The sequence below is a fragment of the Melopsittacus undulatus genome, chromosome 5 (genome assembly GCF_012275295.1).
Source record: "Melopsittacus undulatus isolate bMelUnd1 chromosome 5, bMelUnd1.mat.Z, whole genome shotgun sequence".
NCBI classification, from domain to species: domain Eukaryota; kingdom Metazoa; phylum Chordata; class Aves; order Psittaciformes; family Psittaculidae; genus Melopsittacus; species Melopsittacus undulatus.
Genome location: NC_047531.1, coordinates 2,317,385 through 2,333,878, shown reverse-complemented (window position 1 = coordinate 2,333,878; position 16,494 = coordinate 2,317,385). Strand labels below are relative to the sequence as shown.

The window sequence follows — 16,494 nt, the reverse complement described above, 5'->3', positions numbered from 1 at the left end:
TCAATGGTTTTGGTCCCTGAGGTTAACATTTTCAAAACTGGCAGTTATCTTTAAGAAGCAGCTATCTCCCTTGAGCTGGAAACAGTTTCTCAGTGACCTTTAGTTTTAATGTGACATCCCTAAAGAGGTCATAGCAGGAGAAACCCTCCTTCAGTATGGCTTTGCTGGAAGGAAGCCATCAAAGAGAGGATAAAAAGGATCCTTGGGCCAATGCAAAAGTATAGAGCTTTTGTGCAGATGGTCCTGGCTTCCAACTGGTCCCTCCAGATCCACTGAGCCAGTCCAACAATTAGAGGAAAATACTCAGAAAGCAGAACCTCACAGAGTTTCTCTCACCCATCTGCTCCTACAGACTCTGCAACAGGAGGAAATCTGGCTTGGGTAACAGAAGAAGGGGGAAATGGATTGAACAGGGTTCAGAAAGGGCCAGAAGTTCAACCCAAAATGCAACCAAACTGTGAAGAGTTTGGAAAGGACTGGGGAAAAAATCCCATACATTGGAAAAATAGAAAAAGTCCCAGCTGCAGAGGGTTTAGAGATCTCAAAGCCAAAGCAAGAAAAGCCAAAATCATGGTTTCTTCTCCTGCATGACTTCAGAAAGCTGTCTGTTCAATTAAACCAAGAGAGTCCTTTTGTGTCTTTCATGAGTATTGGACATATCTGTATGTCCTGAAATATTTCTGTAAAGGGCATGTTTATTCCTGCCAAAGCATACTACATGAATGGACAATAGAAAAACTTCATAGAGTGGGTATTTTTGAACACTTGAATTTTCTACAGTCACCCAATGCAACATAGCCCTCTCTGCTTATACTCACTGTAACAGTGCTTTCCAGGTCCATCTTAAACAGGTAGGTTGGCTTAAATAACTACAGCTTTTAGGACTTGATCTAGTGCCAGCCAAATTCAATGCAAACGCTCAAGTGACATCAATCTCCTTTGAACTAAGCTTTCCCTGCAATTTGTATATATTTGAAGGAGGCATCATTTTTGCTTGAAACGCTGCTAGTGCTTAATGTAGCTTGCATTGTCTTTTTAAAGTAAGACAATCAAATCACATAATGTAATTCATCTACATTATTAGCCTTCCCCAAGGACAAAGCACAGCTAGACACTGAGGCTGTGAGAGAGAAACCTGCCTTCAAATTAGCATTAGCACACATAAGAGGTGGGGAGGTAAAGTGAGGAAGTGCTCACTCTGTACATGTGATGATCGTATGTGCTTGCATGTTTTACAAGTGCAGCGAAGCAGAGTTGGGCAAGGTAGGATTCCCTGCTGTAATCAAGACCAGAGGATTACTTTAATACCAAAGGCAGCATTGTCAACTCTCCCAGCCTTATTACCAGTCTTGACATACTAGCTTGGCTCCTGAAATAGAACAATTTCACGAAAATCTCATTTTTCAATAAAAATGAGAAAAAATGAAACTGGGAAATCAAGTGTGAAACCTTAAAGCTTGGCAAGTTACAAGGAAAACTGCAACTTTCTGTTTCTCCAATTTAAATATCTCACAAATTTTAGTTAAACGTGCTTCATGACTTGCTTGGACTTCACACATGGTTTGTGAACATGGGGCAAATGCAGCGCTGAATATATAGTAGGGTCAGCGGGCTGCTACAGCAAGAATAGCATTCACTTTTAGAGCTGGTGCTCTGTGTTTAATGTCTGTATGTTAGTGAGTTCTTGAAAAAATCCTCATTTTTCTTTGGATTCAATCCCCAGCTCCCAATCTGACAAACAAAGAAACAAAACCCCTCCAGTTCTCTTCAACTAGAAATGCCTAAAAATCCCACTCCTTTCAACAAAACCAAAGAACCCCTGCTTTTGTCACATAAAACCTACTTTAACCAGACTCAGGCGTATTACTGAAAGGGAATTTAAAACTTCACAGTGAAGACCAGTGTCTTTGGTCTGCTGGCAAAGAAAATTGCTTTGATTTAAGAAATAATATCACAAAGGACTTCATGGCAAATATTTCTTCACATGTGCAGCAGGGTGTGTGCTGTGTCCTTTCTGTTCGGTACAGAGACAACATGAGCTTTAGCAGCAGAAATAAATATTTGCAGATCCAAAGACCACTAATTTTGGACAAGGTGGCTGTATTAGAAGTCCTAATTTCGCACACTGTGACTTCACTGAGACTCGAGCACAAAAGAGATGCTAGAGCCCTGTAAGTAACAGTGAAATTTCAATGGCTCATGTGGCTTTTGATCAATCTTTTAGTGTCTGAATTATAAGGTAAGCACACCCATTGACTTCAAAGACAAAAGTTGGACCCCTCAAACATGAAGTTCAAAGGACTTTCAAGCTGCCATGACAGATCTTCTTTAGCACCTTACTCAATAGTGTCTAGATTTTATTCCTCACCTTGAAATATTATATTGATAGGTGAGATATATGCAGTACAGAAATACATATTAGATTCATTCTTGTGAAATTAATGTATACAGCTTAAATTAGAAAACTCTAGGCCTTTAAAAACATTCCAGGATGGCTTCAGCAGGTCATGCAAGGTCTTGCTGCAGATACAGGACTATTTGTTGTTCCTTTCACAAAGCATAATATAAAAATCTCTAACACTAGATGCACTGCATTGCACAGTACTGCATGATTTCTGAGGGAAGGACATGAACTCTTAATCCTAACAATGAAATAGTGCTTAGTTTGGTTCTTTCACATAGAGCAGCTAATTCACGTAGAGCATCACTAATTTTACCTTGAACATAAAGGTTTAAGAGTTACCTGTTTTGGGGAAAGGAGTAAACTTCAAGCTGTTTTGATAAGATGAATATAAGATAAAAAGTACATGTTTTCTATAAGAGGCAATCAGTCATTAAATTATCCCATTGACAAGTGCATTAGCAATCTAATCTGTAGTCACGGAGGTATATTGCTCAAGTAACAATGATATGCCACTATGACTTCTTAAAATGACTTTCTACTAGACTCAAGACCATGTGGTTTTCATGGAATAAATCACATCCTGGATTGAGAGCCCATCCTGATGTTACTTGACTGAAATTCTTAGATTCAACACAGTTGAAGATGAAGCTGAATCTACACTGACAGTGAGAATCTACACTGACAGTGAGAATCTACACTGACAGTGGCAACACGTAACTTCTAAGATGTACACAATACAATGGATCTCACATTATTTTTCCTCAGTGTCTCTTCTTTTCATTTTGTAGACCTAACCATATATGAAAATATGAAAACACAACCTCGGAGCTAAAATCCACTTCCAAAACAGCCGAGGATAAAACTGTTACTGAACCGCTCTGTTCTGTTTATCATATTAAAATACATTTTTTTTCCATGAAAAAAAAAGCTAGATTGCAAGTGTAACATAATAGAACCAGCAAGCACTGCCAGCAGGTCTGAGGAAGAGAGAATAATTCAGAGATATTGTCATCTGTAGGCCAATTTATATTGTCAGACAGCAGGTTCACATTAGCTTCTGATGCCACTGCAATAATGGCATAATATAACGATTGAGCAAAGAATACCTGTGGGGTATAGCTATACAGTGTGGTGTATCTATACTTGTTAAAGTATTTCAGGATTCATTCAAAGCAGAACCAAAAGAAGAAAAAGACCAGGATTAAAAGAAAACCGGGAAAAGGGTGTTCATAAAGACTTCTGAATATTTAAGCTCTTGTTTTGTGATGATTAAGCAAGCACAATGTTGTATTTCATTGATTCAGTGGGTTCATGATTAAAATAAACTAATGTAGCAATTTAGGGGTTTTGTGCTTCCTTTTTTTTCCCCTCTCTAACAAGAAAAAAAGCTTTTTAACAGTTTCTCGCGGCAGGCATAATGTGCATCTGTGCTCTGATTTACTGCACATGCTGCCTTCTCTAGCATCATGTTAAGTTAGGGTATCAGCATGGTAGGTCACACAGTGGGAGTGACCTTTTGCTAATCACTACACATCAGTTACTACTGGCACACAGCTCATTACTAAGAAACCCTCCAACTAGCTGGCTTTCAAATCCGCTCACACTTTGATTTTTTCCCCCTCTTTCTTTATTATCCTCCAGACTAAAGATTATACTTTTACATAAAATCTTCTGTTGTGTAATTTTGTCAACTAGGGTTCCACAGTCAAAAAGGCACCCAGTTAATTTTCCATGATTATTAAAGGAGCTTGAAAATTCCTACTGAAGGTAGGCCTATAATCTTGGGTTTCATTAAAAAGGTCAGAACATTTTTACTCACCACCTATTATTAAAATGTTTGAAGGCTGCCATTAATTTGATTTTTCAGGACACAGAAATCTCACTGGAAATCAGAATGTAATCCTGCTGTTGCTTTACTGGCACTTTTCATAGGGTAGGATATGGCAGCAGGGACTAAAAGCTCTCCTGCAATTTACAATCGGTTACTTTGGACAAATGGCAGGTGACTAATGCAAGACAAACTGTTTGCACAACCTGGGAGCACTGAGTTTAATTTCAGTTTCTGAAAGAGGGGAGAAAGTGTTTCTATTGACGTTGAACTGCGAGCTGTCCCCTGCCAATACATCTGTCACATTTAATACACAACACAGCCCTCCACCCCCGACAATGTGATTATTAGAGGTACAGAATTCAATAGCTTAAGAATACAAAACATAGCTGGAACAAAATGAAATGGTTTTTAACTCACCGGCCATTTGCTGAATGCCGCTGAAGGCACCCAAGTTACTGGAGGAAGTTGCCTGCTGCAGAAGCTGCAAATTAACAACACAACACAGCAATCTATCTGACATTAATGTAACAAATGAAGATAAAACTAAAATGAGCCATCATTTCACATTTGGAGTATTTATGCTTTCCTTTACATTTATATAGTCTCTTGCTTCTGTCTATTGTTGGAAAGAACATCCCTAGAGTCAATGCTGTAAATCCATATTAATGTCTAATCTCTATTAAGAAACACAGAGACACAAGGGAAACTCAATAACATGGCTGCTTTAAAACAATTAATCAATTTATTCTTTTTAACAACCAGGTGTTAAATCTATTTAAACCAACATAGTGTGACTAATTACAACCCTCTGTAGTCTAGTAGTTACCATAACTCATCTCTGTCAATCACGGTCCATTCTCCCCCACCCTCCTGAATTCTATGGGGTTTTTTATTATCTTTATGAATCAAGCACACAGATATTCATCAGACTGGTATTCGTATATAACAATTTAGCCTACCTGAGTATTAATTAGCCTACTTCAGAACTAACATATATCTTTAATTGGTGGGTAAATTGCTGTTTATAATTATATCACTGTACCAAAGCATTGTATGCATACAAATGATGTATTTACACATACACAGTACATATACATCTGGACACATCTATTTGTCTAACTCGGAACCATCAGGAACTTCAAAATCATCCAAAACAGAGTCATAAAAGGCAGAGGCCCCCTCTCAAGTGCAGAGAGTCTCTCTCTTGGCCATCCAGGCTAAGAAACGTGCTGTGGATTTCAGGTTTCTCCAACAGGGCCAGCACCTAGCACCTCTTTCTCATCTAACAAATGGACCAAAGAAAACACTATTTTAAATCTATGAGAAAGCAACTGGCTTTCCCCTGACGTCTTCATTTTCTGTATGAGGTAGTGTGAACCATGCATGTTCAGCATTGACAGGACCATTTCTAAATGAAAATGTGGAAAATTAGTGGATTCAGCCACAATATTCTAGTTTCAAGGCTGCACTATATAGATATGGCCTTTACGGTGTTCAGCTGCCTATGTGTCCTCCCCTAAGGAAGAACTTAAATTTTATTCCAGCTATAAAAACCAGACTCTAACATTCAAAAGAACAATAAAACTAATGGAATAAAGCTTCATTTTGCACCACGAGTCAACTTTAAATGCTCGTCTTGGACAGCACTGACACATCTTGAAAGGTTTATTCAATTACTGTTCCTTGGTATTTATTTTTAGACCATATGATAAACATACAGAGTTTTTTATATAGAAGACATTCTACATATCCTGGAGGACTTTGCAATTTATTGCAGGGAGTTCATATATAGTTTATAGCTGATCTACTGTGGTTCTAAAATAAATGCAGTATAATACAGCCACCGTGTCTGAAATGAACTTACAGCTAGATACTGTGGTGTGAGTCCTCCAAGACCTGTGAGGTTTCCCCAAGTGGCAGTATTGAGCTGTTGCATCTGCTGTGCCAACTGCTGCTGCAAACGCCGCTGCTCCTTGTCCTTTTGGGTATCAGCAAACTTCACCACAATTGGCGAAGAGCAGCCCTGTGGTTAAACAGATGGGGAAAGACAGACGCGTTAAATCACACCAAGTCACCCTCACATTGTGTGTTCAGCCATGTCCCATAGGGCCACTGGCAATGGCGTGACCTGATCGCTCACCCTCTCTTTGTGATTCGCATACCTCAAGGACTAAGATTTTCAGCTTCTTAGGAAAAAAAAGCTATGGAGAAATTATTGATTCCCCAGTTCTTTTTACAAAGCACCTTTCCTCAGGCTCTCTTTCCCTTCCAGCTATCAAAATTGCTGCCAGAGACAGCAAAGTGTACCAGTCCTCTTTAATTAAGCTTCACAGCTGATGAGATGGACGTGATGCTTTATCTGCAGTCTGTTTTCAAGGCATCGCCAAAGGGAGAGGCATCCAACCTCCCTGCTGCCAAGGACCACACAGCCAACACCTCCCTGCCACCATCGTCTGGCCACGCTCGGTGCAGCTGGCTTGTGTACCTCATGTAAATAGACTGTGAGCAACAGATTTACTCCAGTGCCCATCATTAGCAGGTTGCTGGTCCTTTTTGTATCAAGGACCCCCAGTCCGAAGCGAGCACAAAGGGTGATGCTTGCTAGGACAATTCACCCACCTGCCATCTGCTCCCATGCACGCTTTGCATCAAGCACCCTTGAGGTGTGAACAAAGGGCAAGATGCAGACCAAAAATGACTAGTTCTGGTGATAGCAGACCATTCCTGATTGACACAATTTCTTCTATCACTTCTATGAGTTTCTTGTTACATGATATGGGAGGGCTGTAAGACATCTTAGGAAACAGGGAAGCTGTAAGAAAGAACCAGAGATCTGGTCTGCAGCCTACTCCTCACCCATGTCTGAGGGACCCTTGAGAAGAAGCAGGAAGTCATGGATCAGGATGGCTTTTGAGGTAAGCTGGATATTTCCCTTGGACTTCAAATTGGGTATTCCTGAGCAAAGTCACTGAGAGAATGAGACATGAATATAAAAGATGTCTCTTGCTTTCATTCTATTTTTTTTCTTTTTAATTTTTTTTCCATATTTTAACCTTTCAAATGTTCATATTTTCCACATCAAGGGAGCAAACTATATACTGCAATGATTCAGTTCTTCAAATTAATTCAAGCATTTTGTTAGTCACAGAAACTGTCAATCCATTTCATACTCTTTTCCAACTTCATAGGATCCAATGAATAACTTCCCTCCACCCACAATGCTTTGTTATACTAATTTCTTGTCTAACTTCAATCTGAACACAATGGCAGGAGTGAAAGGTGACTCAAGCCCAAAAAACACAGCAGTGGTTTAGCCAAAGTGTGCAGCATGGCATGTGGAGTAGGGTTATACTTAATCTCTTCCCATGGCTGCTCTCCCAACACTGTGAACATCTTCAGGAAAGGTCCTGCCCTCTATCTCTTAGAAACAGCAGCTGTGTGCCTTTCCTCTGAGGAACTTCACACCAGGACAAATGATAAGAATATTCACAATCAACAGATGAAATGATGAAATAAACCACAATAATAATATCTCTCGGATAAAGATCTCCCATCAATGCTGTTCCTTTAGAATTATCTTAGGAAAATCACTACTTGTGATTCATTATTCCACCTCCAACGCCCTTCCCATGCAATTCATTGTAAAAATGTCTTTCCATGTTTCAGTGAGGAAGAAAGGAGATACGTGCCACTCCAGCAATCAAATAAAGATTACGAAGGAGGTGGCTTGTTACACAATTACCTCTCCCTAGTGATTTTTATACTAATATTAAAACCAAGAGACCCTTAAAAACAGGAAGAAAAAGGATGGAGGTGGTAAAGGGTGTGAAAGAAGTTCTGGTTTTGCCAGTAAAAAATTCAAGCTGTTCCTATTCAATATGAGGTTTGGTAGCACTGAGCTAATACCAACCAGAACTTCCTGACTTCTACCTAGGTGTACAGGAGAACCAAGTGTACTTCCAAAGAAAGAGAAATTAATTTCAAAGGAAGAAAGATTATATGGCTATTCTAGTTCTTGATTCAGCAGCTCAGCACTCAACACTACAGCTGACATCTTATTTATGAATGCTTAAATGTCAGTAAATTGTATAAAAACAATATCTCTGCAATTTATGAATCTATTATTCATTTTTTGCTGCCTGTTCTATATTTCATCACTTCATCATTTCCAAGAAAGCAAACATTCTGAAGACTGAAATTATATGTAGCAAGTGGCTCTCTATAAGAAAAGGATTGTTATTGTTGCATCAAATTTACTCCGTGATAACAAATTAGTGTCTTCTACTGGTGCTGCATTTGAATGCCTCAAACGAAAAAACCTCCACAGAAATGAGACAGAAGAGCAAAAACTGTAGAGCAGCAATTATGTTTTTAAAATCAGTTGATTTAACCAGGTCAGAAAGTCAGGTGGAAAGAGTAATAAGAAAATTCATTATTCTGTGAGACATGTTCATCTGTATTTAACATCCCCATTGTTCTTTCTTTGAAAATTCATCGTGGTCAATGATGTGTGCCAAAGAACTGAAAATAATGAAATCAGAAGAAAAAAAACCCCTCTGCAGTAATTGGGTTGAGATGTAATTGTGTACTACATGTTGTCCCCAGTCCACTTTTGTTTGCAAAAAACACATGAAACAGAAGTGTCAAGGACCACTGGTTCAGGTTGAGAGTTGAGATTTAACACTAGATAACCTGAATTAATTTTTTACTAGGAGAGTCTTGGCAAAAGTGAGCGATTTCTTTTTTTTTCCCCTTAAAGGGTGACTTTGGTTTATGCTTTTCTATTTTCTATCTTGAGAGGAAGCTCCCATCCCATACACAAGGTGCATCTCCCTTCCTCGTTTAATAGCTTGGTATCTCCATGCCATTCAGAGCTGTTTTCTTTCCAGCAGCTGGTGCTGCCTTCATATTTTCCTCTGTGTCATCAAGACAAGAGGTACAGACTCTGTCGAGTCCCTCACCCATGGAGCTGGAGGATGAACTGCTTGTCTCCACGAAGGGACTCTAAGCCCATGCTCAACTGTCACAAAGACCCAAATGCTTACAGTGCAAACTATTTGGAATCACCTGGCCAATTTGGAGATCTCATTGCTGATGTCTCTAAAGGTTTTGAGATGTATTTTGATCTAAGAGTAGCTATTTTATAGAACTAATGTCAACAGGAGTATAATATCAAAATGTAGTCTCTTTTGGGTACTGCATACGACAGAAGAATGAGAGAATTTGTCTGGGAGGTAATATCTCTTTAATTTTACAATCTTCTGAAGTAGAGCTGTGCAAAATTAATTTTGCTAGGCAGAAAAATACATTAAAACACATGGAAAATATAGGTAAAAGACAGTATTATCAATAAACATTTCCTTTTTACTTGGAATCAAACCCAGCAAAACATATAGGTCTGAATTAATGGAGCAGTGCATGGCAGACAAATTACTATGAGTATTATTTCAGAGACTCAAAGTGGCAGTTTTTTTACAATATACTGTCAGACTGCATAGACTGTGTAACAGCAGCTTTCTAGTAAAGATCATTTCAATTATTCTCATCTCATTGGCACATTCTCATCTAAAACTGTATACTCAGGGTCTAAAAATGCATTGCACTGAAAAGAAAACACATCAATTATAAAAGAAGCTCAACCAAATTCAAACGTGATGTTTGGAAAGACAATAGCTTTGCAATGCCAATATCATTACTTGTAGTATACAGGAAACAGTTAGTGACATTTTCATGCACTGGCTTGATTTTTAAGCTTCTTCTTGTTCTCCTCTATCCACCCTCCCACCCTTGGTGTCCCCCCTTGGCTCATTACACAAAGCAGCTCAACGACATGACGCAATAATGATTGTTTAGCACCCAGCATGCTTTGGGAGACTAGAGCATTGCAAAGAAAAATCACTGAGAAAAATAAAAGATAAAATAAAATGGAAAGATCCTGGTGAAAAATAAAAGAAATAAGGAAAAAATAAAGAAAAAGAAAAAAGAAACAAGTGCACATAACATCAATGCCACCTCTGAGAAAATCATCACTACACGAAGATACAGTATACATAATACAGTATAACATGCACTCTCCAATGATAAGCTACAAGATCCAGAGTAAGTAAAGACTTCATACTTGTGCGGGTTTTTTGTGCAAAATTCTGAGAGACCATGACACAAATCACAGACTGAAAAAAGTTTTGAGATTGCCAGACAAGCCGTGGCATTCGGTAACCACTCCAATGAACGTCCTGTTCGCCTGCAGCTACAGTCACATTAAGTGAACAGGTTTAAAGTTTCCTGTTGCTCGTCATGATAAAATACGAGGCCGTAGAGGCAGTTTGGAAGGAAATAAAGAGCGTTGCTTGCGAGGAGGCAGGCACAACGGTGCTCTGCAGGAAGTGCCACACTTTGATATGCTCTGTCATCATTAACATTTTTATTGGCTACATGAAGGAGGAGAAATTATATTAACTTAAAAAGAGATTCTATTTGCAGAAAAACGCATGCACTAGTAACTCAGCGTGGCCAGGTTAAACCTCTCGAGCTTTTTGTCAGAGCAGTGCAAACCACAGCACTTAAAAATCTATTTAAAAGGGACTTAAGATTTTTCTTCAGGGGTATGTGTGTGTGTGTTAAAATTAAAGACAATTTACTCATCGGATATTCTCTGAGTATGACTGAGGAGCGGTATTCACAGCATTGTTATTCTCTGCTGAATGCCACTGAAAACAGAATCAAGCGCTGTGTTTGGATACCACACAGCAACGTTATTGTGCGCTTTCAGGTCATCATGAAAAAATAAGCTTTCCAAAGACAGGTAGAGTGAGTTGGTAAAAAGTTTAAATCTGTGATTGTCATGTGTCTGATCTGATCCAGGAGAGCATGGCTTTACCATTCGCAATCATTTGCACAAAGAAAACAAAGAAAGGGCAAATGATACAGTACTGTACCTCCATGGTCTGAGACTGGTGCATGGCTTTGATTGCATTCTGTGCCATTGCCCTTGTAGAAAATGTGACAAACGCACAGCCTGTGGGAACAAGGGGACAGGGAGCAGGAAAGACAAAAAACAACAAGACAAAAGGGTTGGACGCTTGTTAAACCAACACAGTCTACGAGAACGGCCACAAGACGACACTGTTCTCAGTAGTACATAAAAATAAACAACTTCTCTAGTTTATTTATCGACAGTGCTGACTTGCTAATCTGACCATAGATGAAAGAAAAAAAATTAGGTGGGGATGGGTGAGAGGAAAGGTTTTTTTTCCTTATTTTGTTCCCCTTTTTTTCATTTTATTTTCTTGTTTTCATTCTTTAGCCACAGGGTTTTAAATAAGGAAGGCTTTTATGTAGCCTTTGGATTGCATAGTTTAGTCTATTCAGACCACGCATTAACAATTGCTTGCTATGGCTTTTGTGCAGGTAAATTGTGGATAGTGAATAAATGACTGGCATCACTGACAGCTGAACTGGGAATTTAATAGAGGAGTCCATAATGCCACATATTTCCGTGATGCATCAAGAACAACCATACAAATAAGGATGAGAAAAACTCCACTGTGCAGCCTGCAACTAAGTGTGAAAAGACTCAGACAAAATTCAGTAATGTAGGTGGAATCTCAACATTTAAGAAAATAACAGATTGAAAAAAAACTCTCTATGATTTTTGTTTCTCCAAGTTCTAGGTACAAGTTTAATTCTTTGATCTATGAAAGCCAACCCCAGCTTGAACAATTCTGAAGCACAAATAAACTGAAAATTAGCTTTTTTTTTTCCTCCTCAGCTTTTTAAATCACAATGAAAAGCCAGTAGGCTAAGGCATAGGCTATTTTTTCAGCCTCTTACTATTGTCAGTCATACCTGTACTGGGCATGGTACAGGTCAGCTTTCTCAGTGCATGACTCACGGCCCTTTCGACTAATAAAAACATTGCCTTCTGAGATTTACGTTTTATTCTTCATGCCCCCCTGGGCATCTTAAAGAAAAAGACTGTGAAATTAATGCAGATTCAGGCTGATTTTGTAATAATACCATGGCACACTAAAAGCTTAGCTAAAGCAACACAGACTTATTTCACTTGTGATCTCTAATGACTTTAAAAGTGCATTGATTTTCAGCTCCCTTAGCCTTGCACAGTTTGAACTTAGGTTTCAGAGAATAATTTAGTGTTCCACTCAATTTCCTCAAAACATTATTATTATTACTACTTAAAAGATTTCCAAATGAAGCAAATCTAAGCACTGAGAGGCTAAAGCATATTGTCATTTTAGAGCTAATGCATGAAAGCTACATTCTGGCATCAAAAATACAATATTGTTGCCCTGTGGCCAATGGGCAAAAGAAACCATTTTGCAATCCAACAAGCAACAGATTGTTTGGTTTATGCAAATCAATTGGAGGCATAAAATACCTTTTCTTTTTTTGCTCCGTGTGTATCTGGTGAGATTATCAAGTCAAGACTGTATTCACATCTTAATCAAACAACAGTAAGAGAAAGCAATGCCTGATCATTACCCAAAAGCACTACATCTAGTCATGAAAATAAAGTCAATGCATTTTTGCATCATGCAGTACTGTATTTTTTTTCTCTTTAATGTAGAGGCCCTTGATACAAAAGATCCTAAGCTGCTTATGTACCTCTGACAGGTGAGCATCATAACATCAGAAGTCAGATTTCTTTTACACAAACTCCACGGCATTGTTGTAACTCTATGTATTTCTTAGGTAATGTAACAGCTGGTGAAGACTTACTAGTGTTTAGCCACACGACATGTTGCTATATTGTTCTTATTCAGCAACAAATTTCTGTCAAAGCAAATGATGTAACAAAACAGCTTTCTGTACAGCAATCTTGACAAAATGTGCAGTATAAGGGTAAATAAACTACAGTACCTCTGCTAGATTCCATATTGCTGCTGTGCACTAAAATTAAAGAGGCCCAAATTTACCATCAGTCTCAAAGTAATCTCTATAACATTTCTGTTATTATCATTAACAAAGGAAATAACACCAAGGGTTTTCATTGCTTGTCTTGCAAATTCAATGGGGGATGAGCACAAACAGAGATATACTGGAGGGCAGGCAAGAAACCCCATACAGAGCCCTGAATAATATTGTTTATAATGGTCAAGAAACTGCTTCATTCACTTCTTTCGCTCTCATTATCCAGGAGTGTGTACCATAGTGACAATTACTGAACGGAGGTTTTGAATGCATAAGAAGCATGTAAAATGTCAACAAAAATCAATAAGACACAGTTTATGCATTTATCACAATTTCTACCCAGCAGTACTGCTGTAAGTAACTTACTGAGAGATGTTGCAATTAGCAGGTCTCAAAAGGAATGTGTATCAGCAGAGAAATAAAGCTGCACTCCCCTCAAGATAAAGCAGACTGTCTCTACCCTCCCTTAAGCTTTTTCTCTTTTTGACCACAAAGCTCAGTTGCTGGGGCCTTTCAGTGCCCAAAAGTACTGCAAAACCTCCTGTCTCATTCCCCAGCCCAAAGCCATTTGCATGGATCCCGCTGTCTTTGTCGTGGAGGCAAAGACCTTCATAGCAGATCTCTGTAAAGTGCCATTTAGCAAACTACCCATTTGACAGAAACTTGTTCTCCAGGCAAGGGGAATGCCTGATGAATGAGGTTATGCAGCTTCAATATGAGCATTTGGAAACAGCATTCCACAGAGAAGAGGGGACTGCATTTTAATTAAGCTTTGCCAGCCAGAGGCTATAAGGTTAGATCCCCTTGTTACGTCCAGTCAGCAGGTCATTTCCCACTGATAGACATTGGCCATTTGCACAGTAAATACTCCATTTGACTCAATAACCATGGTGAAAAATCAGTAGAAAACCTTATTTCTAAATTATTTGAAAACCTAGACCTTCAGTTGTAACCATCCAAATAAATCCTAGCTCATTTAACCATCTTTCCACCTTTGTTACATTTATTTGCACCCAAGGGTTATTTTTACAGCTACCAAACCTGGACACTCACACACAAAATTTGTATACTTATTGTGTGTGCACATATATTTTATTATGTGTGAACCATGGGATCCTATATACTTTATTATGTGTGAACCATGGGACTCTGCTTCATGACTGCCACACCAGAGGGGAGCTAAGCCTATATCATAGGATTCAGTCCACTTAACTCCATCACTCAACTTCCATATATAATTTAGATATTCAGAAAAGCTGTACTGCTGAGATGCCTGTATTCTGTGCTACAGTCAATGACAGTACCTTTATCTTCCTATATAGGTTACATACACACTTTAGGAGAACAGTTTTGCTGGGCACCTGGAATTTAATCAGAAGTTGGTGTCTAAGGACACTGGATTTCAGCTGTTTTAAGCTGGATGAGCTCTGCCTGAACCATCCTGTACTCTTGTTGAGGCAGTTTCTGAGAGTTTGGGAAAACCCTTTTCAGCATACTGTCACTCACTGTATCTCATGAATACAGGTGGTCTTCTGGGAACACACTGCCAGCTTAAGACTGTAAATCACAATTATACGAGGACAGGACTAATCACATTTCATGCCTCGTGGTGCAAGGAAACAAGGAAGATTTTCATGGCCTCTTACCTCATCTTATGAAACAGTGCACTGATTATAGTGCTGTGGGCCGAGGTCTTCTGGACCAATAGCTACAAGCAAACTATTACTGTTCTACCATACTGAGTCCCGATATTTCAATTACTCCTTTCTTACTGGAGCTATGGAGCAATTTGAGAGAGAAAACGTGGAGAGAGGGATATTTCTATAGGTAATGCCTTGAAATTGCTTTGTTTTGTACTAGCAGCTAGCTAACCACAAAGAAAAACAAAAATCCTTTTGTAAATACAGCCAACCTGCAAGTCACCTTGCAATTATTTATCGCTTCTGGTTTCAAAATGTCAGGGATCACTAAGAGAGACAAAAAGGGAGGGAGAAAAGAAGCTGAAGAGTTTGAGTTGTTTCTCCAAGGCTGCCTTCTCATCCCCTGCACCAGATAAATGATTGACTGGGGAAAGGTTGCTTGAAGTGATTTCTTCCTGCAGGCATGATCAGAGGCAGGCACCCAGCCCTGTCACCAAAGATGCTCCAGAGCACATTGTCACGTTCACCATCTTGGCTGAGAGAACATCTAAACTCACGGTGTTGGTCCTTACTCCCATCCAACTGAAAGGGGATTTTGCAGTCACTGTGAATTTGTCAAGCTCCCTTCTCAACCTGTGCCATCCCAAACCTCAGGCTTGCTGCTTGAGAAACTTAACTATTTGAAATACTTCTAAAGCTCAGCATTGCCCCATTTCAGCTCCCACTTCACTTGATCCTTCTCAGCTCAGGCTTTCACAGACTGTTTTGAAATGTTCAGTCAGCAGTTCATGCACAGTCCAACACAACATCAATACTTGGGAACCTCAAGTGAAGTAGAACATTTTCAACTATGGAAGACTCAAGGTAAGGGGTTTGATTTCATACCTACACAATAAACCTCCCACATAAACCTACCATGGTCTACCAGAGATATTAAAGCCTCCAAACCCTCAATGAAGCCAAAGGGGGATGCAAAAGCCCTAGACATGTTTGAATCAGGCCTATAGTTAAAAATGGAGGTTAAAACCCAATGCTTTAAAGTTCTGGAGATGAAAGAAAGGCAGATGTAATCAATTATAAAGAAAATAAATGCACAGTCACCCTTTGGATACAAAAGGAGGCTCAAGAGATTTTCAAAGTCATCTGAGCAATCGCAGTACTACGTATGGTGGCTGCGCAGCTGGTGATGCAAATGGTTCACTGTAAACAAGGCTTTTCTTCCATTTCTCTTAAGAAACAATAGTGAAAAGCTGCCAAAATACTCCTGCAAGAAGCATTTGGGATCCTCTGAGATGAAAGCCTCTATTTAAAGAAAAGATAAGGCTCAAATAAAAAGCTATGGAAATGGAAGCGTGATAAAAATAAGCTCTAGTTGTGTTAAAATATTTCTAGCTGAGGTTGCAAAGTAGACTTTCCCTATTCTATGCTGTGTTAATGTAGCACAGTCTGAAGGAAGGAACAGCCTGGGAAACAGCCTTCTAATGAAGACATCACTCAAAAATCTGTCTCAGTGCTTAAAACACATTTCAGCTCCAAATTAAGACATCAAATTGTTTATTGTACAGACATTTGGTCATTAGGTATTGCTTAAGAGACACAATGACAGGTCTGAGACCAAGTGCAACAACTCAGCCTGAAGCAAACCATTTTAAGAAAGTCACAGTGAAGCTCTTTATGCATATCAGACCCAT

General features: G+C 39.1%; 1 protein-coding gene across 1 annotated transcript in view; it reads right to left on the bottom strand.

Moving 5' to 3' along the window:
• Nucleotides 1–16,494, bottom strand: part of CELF2 (CUGBP Elav-like family member 2) — a 378,952-nt gene that overhangs the window by 45,884 nt on the left and 316,574 nt on the right. The window contains exons 7-9 of the mRNA XM_013128049.3: nt 11,171–11,250; nt 6,100–6,258; nt 4,653–4,716 (exon numbers count right to left, since the gene is read on the bottom strand). Of these exons, the coding sequence (XP_012983503.1) occupies nt 4,653–4,716; nt 6,100–6,258; nt 11,171–11,250 (303 nt within the window). The remainder of the gene's footprint in view (nt 1–4,652; nt 4,717–6,099; nt 6,259–11,170; nt 11,251–16,494) is intronic.